This window comes from Hylobates moloch, unplaced genomic scaffold (assembly GCF_009828535.3).
Source record: "Hylobates moloch isolate HMO894 unplaced genomic scaffold, HMol_V3 SCAFFOLD_2, whole genome shotgun sequence".
NCBI classification, from domain to species: domain Eukaryota; kingdom Metazoa; phylum Chordata; class Mammalia; order Primates; family Hylobatidae; genus Hylobates; species Hylobates moloch.
In genome coordinates, this window is record NW_026652277.1 from 24,715,493 (window position 1) to 24,731,325 (window position 15,833).

At 43.6% G+C, this 15,833-nt stretch overlaps 1 protein-coding gene across 4 annotated transcripts in view; it reads left to right on the forward strand.

Moving 5' to 3' along the window:
• LEF1 (lymphoid enhancer binding factor 1) overlaps positions 1 to 15,133 on the forward strand; it is a 119,815-nt gene extending 104,682 nt beyond the window's left edge. For all 4 annotated transcript variants that reach the window (XM_032171309.2, XM_032171221.2, XM_032171399.2 and 1 more), the window contains one exon: positions 13,922 to 15,133. Coding sequence is in view for 2 of the 4 variants with exons in the window: in XM_032171221.2 (XP_032027112.1) it covers positions 13,922 to 14,001 (80 nt within the window). In the remaining 2 variants the exon portion in view is untranslated. The remainder of the gene's footprint in view (positions 1 to 13,921) is intronic.
• The last annotated feature ends 700 nt before the right edge of the window (positions 15,134 to 15,833 follow it).

The following is a 15,833-nucleotide window of genomic DNA, read 5'->3' on the forward strand; positions in this document are numbered from 1 at the left end:
ACAGTTCTCAAAGGAGCTGCCTTTGGTTATCCTCTCTCTAAGAACCCACATCCAGTCAATCACCAAGTGTTCCCATCCCTGTCTTTGGGGTCTGTCTTGAGCCTTTTCTCTCACACTTACCACTGCCATAGCCCTAGTTCAGGTGCTTAGACTTTCCATCTGGAGTACTGTAATACACGTTAATAATTTTTCTGCCTCCGGACTTTCTTTCTACCAGTTCATCCTTCACATTGCTCCCGGAGGGATTTCCTACAACTCAGATTGTGCATCACTTCCCGACCTAGAAACAGCCGGTACTTCCCATTGGCTAAAAGATAAAGCACCCGCCACTTGGTGTGTGGGTCTGCCCAGCCCTGCCCTTGTAGCTTTGCCCCCAGTCACTCTTGCTCTCTGCCTCCCCTCACTTTCAGCCTAGCCCTTCTGAGTCCTATGCTCAGTCCAAAGAAAATTATTAGCAGTTCCCCACATGGCGAGAGGGCACCGCACATGCTGTCCCTGGGCTTCGAACAGAGGAATGGATGACGTGTGCAGTGTTTCTTAGGAGAATAGTGTTATCCTGCAGCTCATTTGGCTCTTGACTAAACCAAGTGGCCCTTACCTAAACTTTTAGAACTTAATTTTGGTGCTGAGATTTCAAACAACTTGCCCAAAGGGGCCAGCAGAGATTTTGGTACCAAATAGATCTGAGTTTTAAATCAGTTGATTCCCTGAGCAATCTACTTCAGCTTTTTAATCTTCATTTTCCTTACCTGGAAAAGGGGAATATTGATACCTACCCCCTGCGGTGGTTGATGTGCAGGATCTGCCCAGCGGCCAGCACACAGTTGGAGCTCAGACTCGTTCTTCCTCCTACTGAGACCTAAGTCAATTGCTCTCTCCTCTGTGAAACTTTCTTCATCTTTATTCAGATTCCCCAGGTTTTTCCAAATCCCATCACTGTAGTTTTATGATATCAAAACTCTTCTAAACTAATACTGAGTGGCAAGCTTTCCTCCAAGTGAAAGGAGGACCATCCCTTCATATAAGATCAAAAAATAATATAATCATTTTAACTTAGTGGCTATTAATCAAGAACCTCTTCTGAGCCAGCCACCTGGCTTGGTTATTAGAAGCACAGATAGGATATAAGCATGGCTGATGACACCCACCCCAGTAGCTCATGGCTTCATAGTAGAAGTAAATTTAGTCAAAATCACAAGCCTTGTAATTTTTTTTTAATTGTTTTAATTACTGAATACTTAGAAATGGCCAGAAGTTTTTTCATGTTCTGCCTCTAAACAGAAAGCCCTCAGAATGGCAGTGTGCTAAGGGCTGGTACTTGATTTACCTCACTTCTGTTTGCACCAAAATCTGTGAAGCTAACTATTTTTATTAAAAGCATGCAAAAATGTATTTCTGTATTTCAGAGTTTGGTACTCGATTTGGTGTTCTTCACGATTAGCATCCTATGGTATTTTAGATGTAAAAGATGGCTATTTTTGTCCTAAAGTGTATCCCAAACATCTTTTTCTAGTAAGTCACAGCTGTCATTGTGCTTTCTTGTCACTTATTTATATTTTCTGAAGGTTAAGATGTTCTCTCTATCCTGCATAAGAAAAACAAAGATAACCCTCTGTCTCCACCCCACCCCCCAAAAACATTCTCAGGCCATCCTGCCGCTGGTGAGGCTCCAGTTGGTTGAGCTTCCTGTAATCAGAGTCTCTGGTGTTGCCCTCCCTCTCATTCCTGGATCAGTCATGCAGCCTTTGAAGTCACTGCCCTGCACACCATCCGAGTTTGGAGACCAGAACTGGCAGTTATTGGATAAGAATTGTAGAGTAGAGAGGAGCTCACCCACCTTCATAAAGATTTCCATAAATTAGACATGATAATTATTTCTGTTGTACCCCCACCCCTTCCTTCGTTGTAGGAATTCAGAAACATTCTGTTTGTGTAGTAGCTGACTTGTTCAGTCATGATTCAGCAATTATTGAGCACCTAAGATAGGCCCTGTGGAGACTTGTATGACCCGGAAATAGAGTGTTGGATGGAGCAAAGAAGGTCCCTATTCTCACAGTGCTTGTTATGTTGCTGTGAGGGTAGTTGATTAAAAAAAACAAATAGGAAAATATAAGTACTATAATAAAAATAAATTAGGGAGTAACTTAGGGGTCTGCTTTTAGATTGGATTGTCAGGAAAGGCACCTCCAAAGAGGTGGCACCTAGAAACAACTACCGTTATCACAGAAAAATGGAGGGGGTCTTCTGTTCTGGAACAGAGCCCTGGCAAAGAAATGAAAGACAAAGGGAACAGAGCGTCATGTTTTGGAAAGAGCAGAGCCCAGGTATGAGGCCACCCAGTCTCCCAGGTTAGCTCTTGTGTAAATTTGTGCGGCCTGGGGCAGGTCACCTAAAGCCTCTGGTTTCTCGGTATAAGCGAAGGATTGTGCCCAGCGTCCTCTGAGATCCCTGTCTGTCTCTCCCTCAAGTTCAACTTTCTGGTCTGCTTTGCTTTTGTGTGGTCTGCACTGCCTCCTAGTGTTAGAGGGACTCAGATCTCTTTTTTATTTCCTAATTTATAGTCATCATTTTATGTCCGAGTGGCTCTGTATAACTATAAAGCCTCTGCACGACCTTGAAAATGGCTTATACATGATGGGGATGTTCTTCAGTTCCTGTACAGATCATCCCCTGTGTCCCTCCTTCCTCCCCAGGATGGCTACCTTGTGTCCTGGGATATTAGAAGTATTGCCTCTAGTTTGAGGGTTTGATTTTCCACTAATATAATAATATGGTTCCTTTTTTGCCAGTCTACGGTCATACTAGTGCTGACCTCACCTTAGAAATAATAAAATACTTGATTAGAACCAATCCTCCAGGCTGGGCATGGTGGCTCATTCCTATAATTCCAGTACTTTGGGAGGTTGAGGTGGGTGAATTGCTTGAGCCCAGGAATTTGAGACCAGTTTGAGCAACATGGCAAGATCCCTTCTCTACAAAAATTAGCTGCGTGCGGTGGCGTGTTCCAGCTACTAGGGAGGCTGAGGTGGTTGGATCTATTGAGCCCGGGATGTCAAGGCTGCAGTGAGCCGAGATCACACCACCGCACTACAGCCTGAGCAACAGAACAGGGCTCTGTCTCAAAAAAAAAAAAAAAAAAAAAAAAAACAGAAAACAAACCAGTCCGTCAAAGAGTGTGATGTGGAATCTCACACAGCTGGTTTTCAATTCTGAAGGGAAGTTGACGAGTAAAGGTAAAGCTAGGCCAGAAGCAGTGGCTCATGCTGGTAATCCCAGCACTCTGGGAGGCAGAGATGGGAGCATCACTTGAGGCTAGGAGTTTGAGACCAGCCTGGGCAACCTGGCAAAACTATGTCTGTATAAAAAATAAAAAGCATTAGCTGGGCGTGGTGACACACACCTGTAGTCCCAGCTACTCAGGAGACTGAGATTGAGAATAGCTTGGACCTAGGAGTTCAAGGCTGCAGTGAGCTATGATTGCACCACTGCACTCCAACCTAGGTGATGAAGTAAGAACAAAAAACTTGTGTTTTCATTTCTTTAAAGATCTTATGGGTTTCATGGAATGCTTCGCATTTTTTGATGGGCAGTGACAGCACAGTGGCCGCATGCAGCCCAGCGGAGAGGCTGGCTCCTGAAGCACTGCTTTATTCACCTGGTTGTGTTCCTGTCTCCCCGTGTGTTTCTACTTTTGAACATTAAAAAATTTTTCACTCTGGTGAAATCAGATTGAAACAAATAAATTACCATTAATGTGGTCTCAACACTGTGGAGAAACTTTTAGGATAATTGGAAATGAGATCCCTAAAAGCCATTCCTCCAGGTTGGAGATGGTGGTCCCCAAGCAGCAAGGTCTTTTGGAGAGGCCAGATTCATCTGTTTAGCTTTTCAGACTCGTCATTTGTGGGAATGCTGGGAGCCCAGGGTCTCAGGGGATAAGACTGCACACACTATCCTGGGTCCAGCTGGAAGGCCGGTGTCATGAACACTAATCACTTGTTTACTCACCACGCAAACATTTAGTGAGGACTGCTGTAAGTCACGAATCCTGTTAGGCGGTGGGGGTGCTTGCAGATGAGATCCTATCCCTTCCTGGAGGAACTTCAAGTTTAAGAAGATACAGACATATTAAGTGGGTAGTTATAAAAGAGTATGTTTTATGCTGTGAAGAAGTGGCATGCTGTGCCTTATATAAAAATAAAGAGAATAAGGAAGAGAATAAGAAATCGGAGTGAAATCAAGGAAGGCTTCCCGTAGTAGATAGCACTCGAGCTGTCGGTTGGTGGCGGAATTTGGGGGTTTGATAGCTCAGTAATAGAATTGATGTGAGTTTCCGGTGTTTGGGATATGTTTGATTTAGAATACCACCTCAAAATCTGTCAGAAGTTAGAGATTATTATCAAATACTGAACTTTGCTTTCTTCTTGACTTAATCAAGATTTATATGAAATTAAAGAAGTAAAGAATTATAATTTTTGAAGTGCTGGAGAGAATTATGACTGAGTTTACTAATTAAACAATTTTCAAAATTGGCTTATTAATATTTACTTTATCAAAACAAATACAAAAAGCCTACCATCTTTAAATTACATAGATTGAAAAGATATTTTTAGATACTTTAATGTATTTCCTTTAGTTATATGACATAAGAGTTAGTTTAAAAGAAGGAACAGGCTACTTTTAAAAGATAAAAAAAGGCTGGGCACAGGGGCCTGTAATCCCAGCACTTTGGGAGGCAGAGGCGGGCAGATCACGAGGTCAGGAGTTTGAGACCAGCCTGGCCAACATAGTGAAACCCCATCTCTACTAAAAATACAAAAAAATTAGCCAGGTGTGGTGGCAGACGCCTATAATCCCAGCTGCTCAGGAGGCTGAGGCCGGAGAATCACTTGAACCTGGGATGCGGAGGGTGCAGTGAGCCGAGATAGCACCATTGCACTCTAGCCCGGGTGACAGTGCGAGACTCCGTCTCAAGAGAAGAAAAAAGAAAAAAAAGGTTAAAAAAAATCTTCTGGTTAAACACATTTGGCTAAATAAAAACTTCAGCCTTTATTTCCCTAGGGCCAAGAGATGAGCATGAGGGATAATTGCTAAGCTCAATGTAGCAGTTAATGTTCAGTGCTTGGATTTACGTTTTGAAGAAGATTGTCTCTGGCTTTTCTTTGATGATGATGTTTGAGAGCCTTATGGGGTGGTTAAGGCTTGAGAACTTGGGGCTCCTGGGTCCTGTGAAGCTGTGCTACAGAGCTGACAAGTTGCAGAGTGGGAATAGAAGCACCAGTGAGAGGACTGCAACCCTGAGGGTCTGCCAGGAGCTGTGCCTGGTGTCCAACATTTAGTCCTGTCCTCTTAGAGCAGCCAGGGAGTGTTCTAAATATTTTCAGTAGTCTCAATGAGAAAAATATTTCCTATGATTTTTGAAGCTCACTCTGGTAAGTTTGACACTTCTGCCTAATCTTTGTTCCAAATTCTGTTCCACAATGTAGTCACCAACATTAAATATCAGTAAGCTGCTGGGTTATGTTTAGTTAGAAAACAAAGCCAGATTCTTAAAAATTAATAAAATTAAAAGGAAATTGGAGGTAGCTGAAGAACTCTTAAGTCTTGTCCAAGTCTCAGAGTAAAAATTAAGGCTTCAGCAACTAGAAAGTGAAAAAATGACATCCTGTTTTCCATTCTTTATCTTTTGTAACATACTTAGAAAGCACCTCAGCTAGAATTGTTACCAAACAAGCAAAAGACCCCTGGGGATTCAGAACTCTTGAGAAGGAAGCCTGCATCTAGGGAGGGGAAGGGGGATGTCAAACTGGGGAGAACCAAGTGTCACACAGCAGCCAGGGCAACATGTGGCTGCGCAGCTACCCTTGGCCACAGGTCGGCACCTCCTGGGAAAACTTCTGCACCCTGCTCAGCACTGTCCCACACTTGGCCTGCAGTGGGTTTTTTTTCTGAATAGTGGCCTAGCCCAGTTGGGGGAACCTTGTGCCGCCATTTTACCACAGTGGTGAGGTCCTGTGGAAGCGACTGCTGGCGTGCCGTTTATCTTGTATGGATTGCCAGATCGCTGCATAGGAGGTGGAGGTTGTGGTGGCCCGGAGAGGCTCCCATATGTGTCGTTTCTGGGAATGCTCCAGTCTGAGGTGATGGCCTACCCGTGTCTTCTTCTTATGCTTGTGTTCACAAATCCCTGTGACACCTGTCACAGACTAACAGGAAATGTGTACAGGATTCACAAGGTGATGATACTTGACTACAGATAATCTCAGGCTTGGTCTCATTGTCTTAAATAGCAATGGCAGCATAATGACAGTGTGGTTAGACTCAATTATGCGTGGGCTGCAGGTTTTCACATCCTGGCCATTGCTCCAGGATCCCTTGGTGCATTCATGGGAGCCTTTTGATGGCAAGTGCCAGAAACAAATGGTGCTCACTTAAGGAGAAAGGGGAAATGTGTTTTAAGGATATAGGAGTGTCTTGTGGAATCCAAGGACAGTAGTGCAGTTGGGCCAAAAAGAAAGCTGGAAATTGGAGAGCTGTCCAGACACTTTCTCTGCTTCTTCCATCTGCCCCTCCCTGAAAATCACTTCCTCCTTCCCTTCCCAGATTGACTGTCTCAGTTCTTTGAGCCATATGTTCAGAGCAGTCAAGCTATGTGTTGTTACAGTATCATCTCCCAAAGAGACAATAATTCTTTCAAATTCTGTAGAAGCGACTCCGATTAGCCCAAGTTGGGTCAAACTTCCACCCCAATCCATAATCAGCTGTGGCCAGAGGAGAAGGTCACATTGTACAAAATGGCTGTCAGGAGCTCACTGCTCTAACAGTGTTGGAGTTGGGATAATGGAGAGGAGAGCTGGACAGCAGCCCGACAGATGTCCATTATAGCTCACTAGTAAGCTGATAGTTGGGGTGGTTTTATCTAGACAGCTCTGTGTTAATAAAGAAATTGGGTTAGGTTCATGAGTACAGTGAAAGCTTTTAAGAATGGGCAGTATCCCTTCCATCAATTCTCTTTTCTCTCCTTAATGATCAGAAGAGCTAGAATTGTGTTTAAGTTGCCTTGGGGAGCAGAAATAGAGAAATAGACCCTCAGGTAGCAAGACTGATCAGATGCCATTAAAAAATAATAGCAGAGGGAGAGAAGTATATGAGGTTCATTAAAACCCTCTTGAAATGCTTCATGTTTAGTATTGTTCATGAAAACTTACAAAATGGAATTAAGATCAATGCACTAGGATATAGAATAAAGAAGAAGTATTTTGGATCAATTTTCTTTAAAAGAACTGTTTGTTACTGAGTTGTGAGGAACTGTGTGGAAATGAGCCCTTCTGGATAATGGAGTTTTTCAGAGAAGCTATATGGTTTACATCTTTAAGTGTCAAAACATGTCAAAACATGTAATTTTTCAAAACAATTTTGGATGCAACTCTGTCTTCTTCAGCAGAGTACATTGAAATTGATTTGAATACGAATACCTCATGCCATTATTTTACAGTGAATATTACATATGCCACAAGAGGTATGGTGGTTTGTATAATACTATTCTAAATGACCCCAAATAATGTGGAATTTTAAGAAACTGCTTTTTAATAATTCTTTTGTGGCTTCCTTTGCTGTTTGGGACTATACCCTCTGCCCACAGTAGTATGTTTCTTCTGATCTGTGTGGATTTAGGAACCAGGACAATGAAGCTTAATTGAATAATATGTAAATTAAAAGTAAATGAGGTCTGAGTTGGGGTATAGAGAAAGGCTAAAATGTGCTATTTTAAGAAAGGCTGAAATGTGCTATTTTTGCACATAAATTTCATGACATTACTATGATACCTTGAGATCATTTTAACGTGTTTTTCCTCAGCAGTGTTCTTCATAAATGAAGCTGCCATGTTACTGAGAGCCAGATGAGTGGGGAATCCTGCTGTTCATAGCTGTCTGTGACCTTTAGCAAAGTAACTTTATTCTTTTTGACAGAATGATAGAAAAATTAAAAGCATTAAAAATTAAACTCACTTTTTGGCATAAGGTTTACATCAATCTCTACACTAAATTTTTCTAACTGCCTATATATCGTTTTTGTGAATCTAACTTTTTTTTTGTATTGGGATTACTTTTTCTCAGCTAGCATCATGCTTTTAGAAACATTCTGTTTCATAAGAGATATTTTAATTAATTGGCAGAATACTCTGTTGGTCTTAATTTTCTACCAGAAGTTCTGTAATAGTATGAATCTTGCTTGCTGCCCCGAATGTGTCGTGTGAAGTTGGAACAGCAGAAGTGGTCCCAACCTGTATGGACCACCTGCCACATTCCGGAGGCTTTAACAGATGCCTCTGCATGTGTTGCCTCCTCTCGTTCTGTAGCAGCCCCATTGTGGGGTGGAGGGGACAGATTTCAGTTCTGTCTGAAGGATGAGAAAACATCACTTGTCCAGGGCCACGCAGCTGGCGAGCAGCAGCGCTGTGTCCGCAGAGTGAATTACCAACAGCTCTGAGCCCCAGTTCTCCATCCGCTGCTGTTAGTGCACTCACTACGCTGCTTCAGGGCACGTGCCCTGCACTCACCCGGCTCTGCACATACGTCTCCCATATCCCGCAGCGCACCTGATGAGGTAGAGCAGCTTCTTATCTTCACTCAGATGAGGAAACGTGTTTGGTACGTTCAGAGTGCATGCCAGAGATTTCCAGGTGGTAACCGATGGACCCAGGATCCAAACCCAACCCAGGACTGTCAGTCCTTAGAGCCCACACTCTAACCCACACAAGTTATCACCTCCCTGTGCTTAACCAGATGCACAGGTGCACACACAAATGCTGGCATAACCGTGGAAGGGCTTGGTTTGGGAAAAAAAGAAAAAGTGTGCCCTCATCCTGTCACCTCATTTGTAGAAGGTGAACTTAGCATCTTTAGTGTGAGAGAACGTCTGTTGAGAGAAATGTGGATTGGATAGCGTTTGGAGGTGAGTAGATGAGGGAGGTCTACCTAGCTAGTTATTGCCCTCTGGAAGCACTTCAGCTGACAGAACTACAATGGGCTTTTGAGGCTCTCTCCTTCAAAACTTGCTCAAGACCATTTCTCCCATGTTTCCCATGGTAGGAAGGATCTAGCGGTCATGACCTGCACCAGGAGGTCCGGCCTACAAATAGGACACATGTCCTCACAGAGGAGACAGACACAGAGGGCCAGGCTGATCAGGCAGAGAAACCAGTAGCTACAGAAAAATTCCCCTGGAGTAATTCATTAACGGTCACAGGCTTGTCTCAAAGTCATCTTGACATTGCCAAAGTCTGGTTGAGCTGATGGTAATTCACTCTGAATAGCCACAGGGGAGGAAGCCGCCCAGGTCACTCAACCTTGCTTTGGTAGAACATGAATCCAGGAGTGGCGATGACCCCTTTCCTCCCACCTCCAGCTTCTGGGAATCTTTTTGCTTTAAACCTTTGTGGTTAGGGGATTAACTAACTAGTCTTGAATGCTGGGACTAAGGAGTCATTCAGCTGCAGAAATAAAACTCAGTGTTAACCTTCCTAACCACACATTTTCATTTTTCTTTTTTCTCAAATGTTGGGTAATGTTTACTGTCAAGGAGCTGAAGCTGGCTTTTGTAGGTTATATTTCCAGTCTTAAGGACTTAAATTTCAAAGTTAACTTATGTGTTTGTCTCTCTTTATCATCCTTCTTCAAACAGAGCATGATATCCTGGGGGTAGCTGCACTGTTACAGATGTAGACTGCCTCCACCAGGATACAGGGGTTGTTGCCTAGGAATGGACAGACAGAATGATGGAAGGTAGGAAGGAGATGAAAAAGTGAGTGATAATTTAGTTCCAAAGTATGGTGGAGAGAGCACGTGTTGAGAGAGTTCAGAGGCTCATCCTGCTGCCTATTAGTTGGGTGACGTTTGGCAAGTTATTGAACCTCACGCAGCCTTGGTGTCCGTATCTGTAAGTGGGTGGGAAGATGCAAACTGTAATGATGATAATGTGAAATTCTAAAGTCCATGTCTCAGTGCCTGGCAAATCAGTGCCCAGTGGACAGTGTTTTCGTTCCTTCCCCCTCACCAGCTTCTTACAGACAAGACCACCTTCAAGTCAACGAGACTGTCACTTTTGTGATGACAGGAGGCCTTGGGAACAGCCCAGCACTGGGACTCTCTAGGGGTCACCATGGGCCAGTCATTTTATGACCATATTCCTAAGTCTCTGCTAAAAAAAACAGGATTAGACTAGCTCTGTCATGCTTGCTTCCTGCTGTAGAAGTCTGTACTGCTCTTCCTTCCTACACACATGACATTGTGCAGCAGAAGAGTTCACACCCTCAAATCACAGGCTTTTGTCAGTTTTTCCCAAGGCGTAAAAATGGAGACAATTGGCATAAGGTGTGTGGTGTGATGCTAGAATGCAATTTTTGCAATTAAAATCTGTGAATCTGTTTACCTCTCATAAAACCAGTCTCTAATATTCTCCCCTCAGATTGCACATCGTTTAATCTTGTGCCTCTTGTTAGTAGCATTTGAGAGTGGCGTGAAAGGAAGAGGACGACGAAGAAAGGGTCTTTTATTCCAACTCACTTTTTTTGTATCCTCACCAATTCTGAATAAGGAAGTGATATTACATGATGGGGCAGGGGTGCATTTTGTTCCTGGACACCAGCTTTGCTGCCCTTGCCTTGGCCTGGACAGCTTGAACTGACTGGCCAGTGAGCCCTGAGTGGCACCCTGACAGGGCTGGCCCTTGCCTGCTCCTGACCCTCCACTCCACCACCTCAGAGCTCACCCATAGGCTTGTCTCCTTGGCCCTTCCTTCCAGAGGACAGCCTGGGGAGGAACTCCCAGGACATGAGCTGGCCAAGCGCTCTGCTCTTGGTAGGATTTTACATTTATTTGGGCTTAGAGAGAAGGAATTTCCCCCTTTCCCATTCTTCACTCCTGAGTCAGGGTCTGTAAAGCCCTATTGGCCCAGGGTCAGTGCTGTTGACCTCCCAGAAACAGGCCCACTCTTGAAATCTTTAGATTCACCTTTATTGCTTGGGCTTTTAGTAAGGAACTCTACCCATTTGGGTTCATGGTTCCATTTGGTTGATGGCATATTTTGTCAAGTCTGGAATTTGGTCCAGGAGAGGATCGGGGGTTTGGTTATATGGGGTGGGGTGGGGTCTTGTGCCGCCTTTGCATCCCCAGTACAAATGCGTGGTGACTCCTGGTGGAGGGAGCCCAAGTCTGAACACACGTAAGATGGGCCTTGCCTCACTCCCTTTGAAGCCCAGCGGCAGCCAGAGAGCAGTAATTGCTGGCTTTGATTGCGCAGACTTCACTGGTGGGTTGGGCTGTGCCGGGGCTCGCCTGGCCTGGCCCAGCTTCAGCCGCAGCCCCCCAGTGAAGCCTTAGATGTGGGAAAGCTCCAGCCTCTGGAGCCTCATGCCTGTGGTTTCTTGAAAAGAATCTGGACTGGACCTGTTTTATATCTGTAAAGCAACACTACGAGGCCCCCGTTTCTCCCACTCGGAAGTAAGACTTGGTCTCCCCTGACGTCCCTGTATTTTAAAAGAGCCACCAGGGACAAACTGCCTCATTTCATAGTGAAGGAATTTCTTTGCTTTTTTTTTTTTTTAAGCACTAGTCCCTGGAAGGGATTAGTTGCTTTTTGGTAAGCAACTGTACAGAGGCTCTCTGAAGCCAACTTTCCAGGAGATTTGCAAGGTGACTCCATGGAATAAGGAAATAACAGGTGGGAAAATGTGAGACTGTGGAAAGAAATGACTTTACTAGGAGATGTAGACTCTTTCTTGGCAAGTGACATACTATCCTTTAGGTAAATGGCTATCTCTGGGCACCCCTGTTTGCATTAATCACTATATTATCACTTGTACTCAGCTTAAGAAGAGAGGAGAAGGCACCCTTAGGTAAGGCAGTGAAGGGACAAGAAGACACTCTGGTGGAGCCAGAAGTGCAGGGGGCTCTAGATTGGAGGTGTTAGCCCTGCTTGAGAATGGGGCCACAGCAGGGCCATGGAAGTTGTCTGTACCTCAGTACTTCACAGTTCGCTGTGCCAGGCGCAGTGGTGGGATGGCCCAACAGAAGGGCAGGTTGTCTCCCTCAGGCGTTCCTGGCTGCCAATGGCCAGTCTATTCTGACTCCCAGTGCTTGTCTCAGGCGCTAGCCTAGGACTGCAAGGCCAGGCCTCATCAGGAAACTAAATGTTTTCATGTCAGACTGAGAGGAAAACCTTCCCAGGAAGAGCAACCTGGACCAAGCCTTTGAAAATCTGTGATGCAAAATTATAATGTAAATAGGAATCTGTGGGATGCCCTCTCTCCCACCCCGGGCTCAGCTAGAGCCCTGTTTCTTTCTCCATAGAAAGGTAGGGTCCTTCATAGCTCTTTGATCCTCCTGCGTGCGGGATCCATACCTCTGTTCAGTAAAAGTATCACAATGCTGTTGTGTTTTCCTGTTAAACATGAATGGTTGATTTTCCAGGAGAACAGAAATTGAAATTGTCATTGGAGGACCTCCTCAGTTGAAATCATTCTGTGGCTGATTTCTTCCTATTTTGTTTTTTGTTGGTTGGTTGGTTTTTGCTTTTTCAGTAGCTACCCGGGTATACAAATGGCTTCTTTGCAGTTCCGATCATCTTTAGGGGCCGCATTGGGCATAATTGGAATAATAATACTAGCTAACCTGCTTGCAGGGCTTGCTCTGCGCTGTGCACTTTGTGAGCACTTTAAATATAGGAGCCAAACCTCTCTTTCCAACAGCCTGAGGGGCAGGTGTCCTCGCACTTCCCATTCCATAGATCACCATCCTTCCTTGGAAAGTACTTTGTGGACTGTAACTTGCCATCTAGACTTTTGTATTCATTGTTACTATGTCAAAGTTTCCTTTTATTTCTCCTTTACTTTCTTTTTCCATTGAAATGAAAGTGTATGATAATCCACCATTATTTAGAATGAGTTTCTAAAAGGAAACTTCTGCTTGTAACACTGATAGCAGAATCACAAGCACAAAGTGTTGGGATTCATCTGAGGCTGTCAAGGGATCCCGGTTGAGAAGGTGCTTCCAGCATCGCTGCCACCAAAGGAAAGCAGCCTCCCCAAGTTCAAAGCAGCGGAAGCAGGTGCTCTCTGGAGTGAAGGAACGGAACTTTGCCATGCTTTTACTTTCCTTTTGTCTTTGTCTCATCTTGTTACAATGTTACATTTTACTTTTAATCACTTTTTAAAAAATCTCAGATCATTAAAGCTTTGGGGATGTGGGAGTTCTCTTTTTTGAAAATCATTATCACCAATATCTGGCAACATTATTTTCACATATTTGCTGAGTGTCCTTTCCAAGGTTAACATTAGAGATCCTAGATGTTAGGAAGGAAAAAAAAAAAATCTTGAAAATTGTAAGATCTTAAGGAAAAAGGGAGAGCTTTGTATCCTCTGGGCTGTGAATATGAGCGGACAGAGCACATAGCGTCACGGGAGCTGGCAGTGCGTTGGGTAATGTGAATATGTCTGTCCTATGTAGAATCATACAATGGCTTCCCACAGTGGACTAAAAACACCAAACACTGCAGAATGACATATCTTTCCCTGATCTGGCTGTTGCCCGCCTTCGCTATCCATGTTTGGCTGTTCTTACTAGTGTTTTTCAAATTTTTTTTGTTCTGTTTACCATGACCCAGAGTATTAGCTACATTTCACATCATAACTCTGGGCATACATATACATGGAACCAAAGTAAAAATGTCACTATATTAACTCTGTAGTGTACTCTCAGGATTTTTGACTGCATAGGGCAATTCGTTTTAGCCATCCCCAAATCAACAAAATGGATTAATTAAATGCAGAAGTTATAAGACATATATGGTATGGAATAGAGGTTACAATCTTAAGGCCTATGGCAAATTCATATTAATAGCATTTCATTTGTTCATTCTTGAGGTGGAAAACGAAGCTCATTCCCAACGTGCAAAGCCAAGGCAGCGACCCCAGGACCTCTTCTGGAGATGGAAGCTTGTTGAAAACCCAGACTGTCTCCACGGCCTGCCCAGTTGACCCCAAAGGAACACTGACATCAATTTTACCCTGAGGTCACTGCTAGAGACGCTGATCCATTAAAGACAATCACTGCCAACCCCTCTTTCGTCTACTGCAAGAGCCGAGTTCCAAAATAAAGCATAAAAAGGTTTTTTCAAAGGAAATGTAAAAGTACATGAGAATGCTAGCAGGCTGTGGGGCAGCTGAGCAGCTTTTCTCCCCTCATATCTGTGTGCACTTCCCAGAGCATCTTGCATCCAAACCTGTAACCTTTCGGCAAGGACAGTAACTTGGCTGCATTTGCCTGCCATGCGCAACTGGAGCCAGCAACCAGCACATCCATCAGCACCTCAGTGGAGGAGTTCATGGAAGAGTTCCCTCTTTGTTTCTGTCTTCATTTTTCTTTCTCTTCTTTTCTCCTACAGCTTTTATTTAACAGTGCAAAAGGATCAGTTTTTTTTGTTTGCTTTTTTAAACTTGAATTTTTTTAATTTACACTTTTTTTAGTTTTAATTTTCTTGTTGTATATTTTGCTATCTATGAGCTTTTAAATAAAATTCAAAGTTCTGGAAAAGTTTGAAATAATGAAATAAAAAGAAGCCTTCTTTTTCTGAGACAGCTTGTCTGGTAAGTGGCTTCTCTGTGAATTGCCTGTAACACATAGTGGCTTCTCCGCCCTTGTAAGGTGTTCAGTAGAGCTAAATAAATGTAATAGCCAAACCCACTCTGTTGGTAGCAATTGGCAGCCCTATTTCAGTTTATTTTTTCTTCTGTTTTCTTCTTTTCTTTTTTTAAACAGTAAACCTTAACAGATGCGTTCAGCAGACTGGTTTGCAGTGAATTTTCATTTCTTTCCTTATCACCCCCTTGTTGTAAAAAGCCCAGCACTTGAATCGTTATTACTTTAAATGTTCTGTATTTGTATCTGTTTTTATTAGCCAATTAGTGGGATTTTATGCCAGTTGTTAAAATGAGCATTGATGTACCCATTTTTTTAAATAGCAAGGCACAGCCTTTGCCCAAAACTGTCATCCTAACGTTTGTCATTCCAGTTTGAGTTAATGTGCTGAGCATTTTTTAAAAAGCTTTGTAATAAAACATTTTTAAAAATTGTCATTTTATTAAGAGTGAAGTTCCTGATAACCTAAAATTGCTAATGAACTGAATCCACAGGCCAGGGCAGAGCTGGTTTGTAGAGAGGAACAGTTTGTGTGAGAGGGGTGCTGCTGGTGCAGCCTTCTCCAGGGACAGGCCAGAACCAGCTGTAAAGGGGCACCTTGCCCTGTCTCCTAGACGTGCAGTCCTCAAAAGTGCTTGTATGGCTTGGGCCTCTCCCTCCTTTTCCAGGTGGTATGAAACACGGTCAAAGGAAAGAAGAGGGTTGCCGGGATTCAGATGGGAGTGAGTCCTTTCCTGAACACAGATCCTCATGAGCTCCCACCATCTGGTTGTGGTGCTCATTGAAAGTCCGCAGGCACCGCCTCTCTTCATAGCTCATTGGTATTCAAACTGGGCTTCCACATTGTGGGGTCCCAGTGGAGAAGGTATGTCTTAACACCCCCACCCATCTCCCCAGTCAACATTTTCTAAGTCCTGAGTTGTATTTCGTAATTTTTACCTTACTAGTACATGTTATAAGTTGGTACTGATTAGGAAAAAGCATATTTTAAGTTTAAAAGAATATGTCATGATCTTCCACCATGGTTTTCTATCCCTTGAGCCACTTTGAGAACCGCAATCACTGGTCCAACTTAAACCTCTCTGCTGAAATTCTAGCTCGATTTCCCCTTTCTAACCTTCGGTGCAGCTGGGGAAC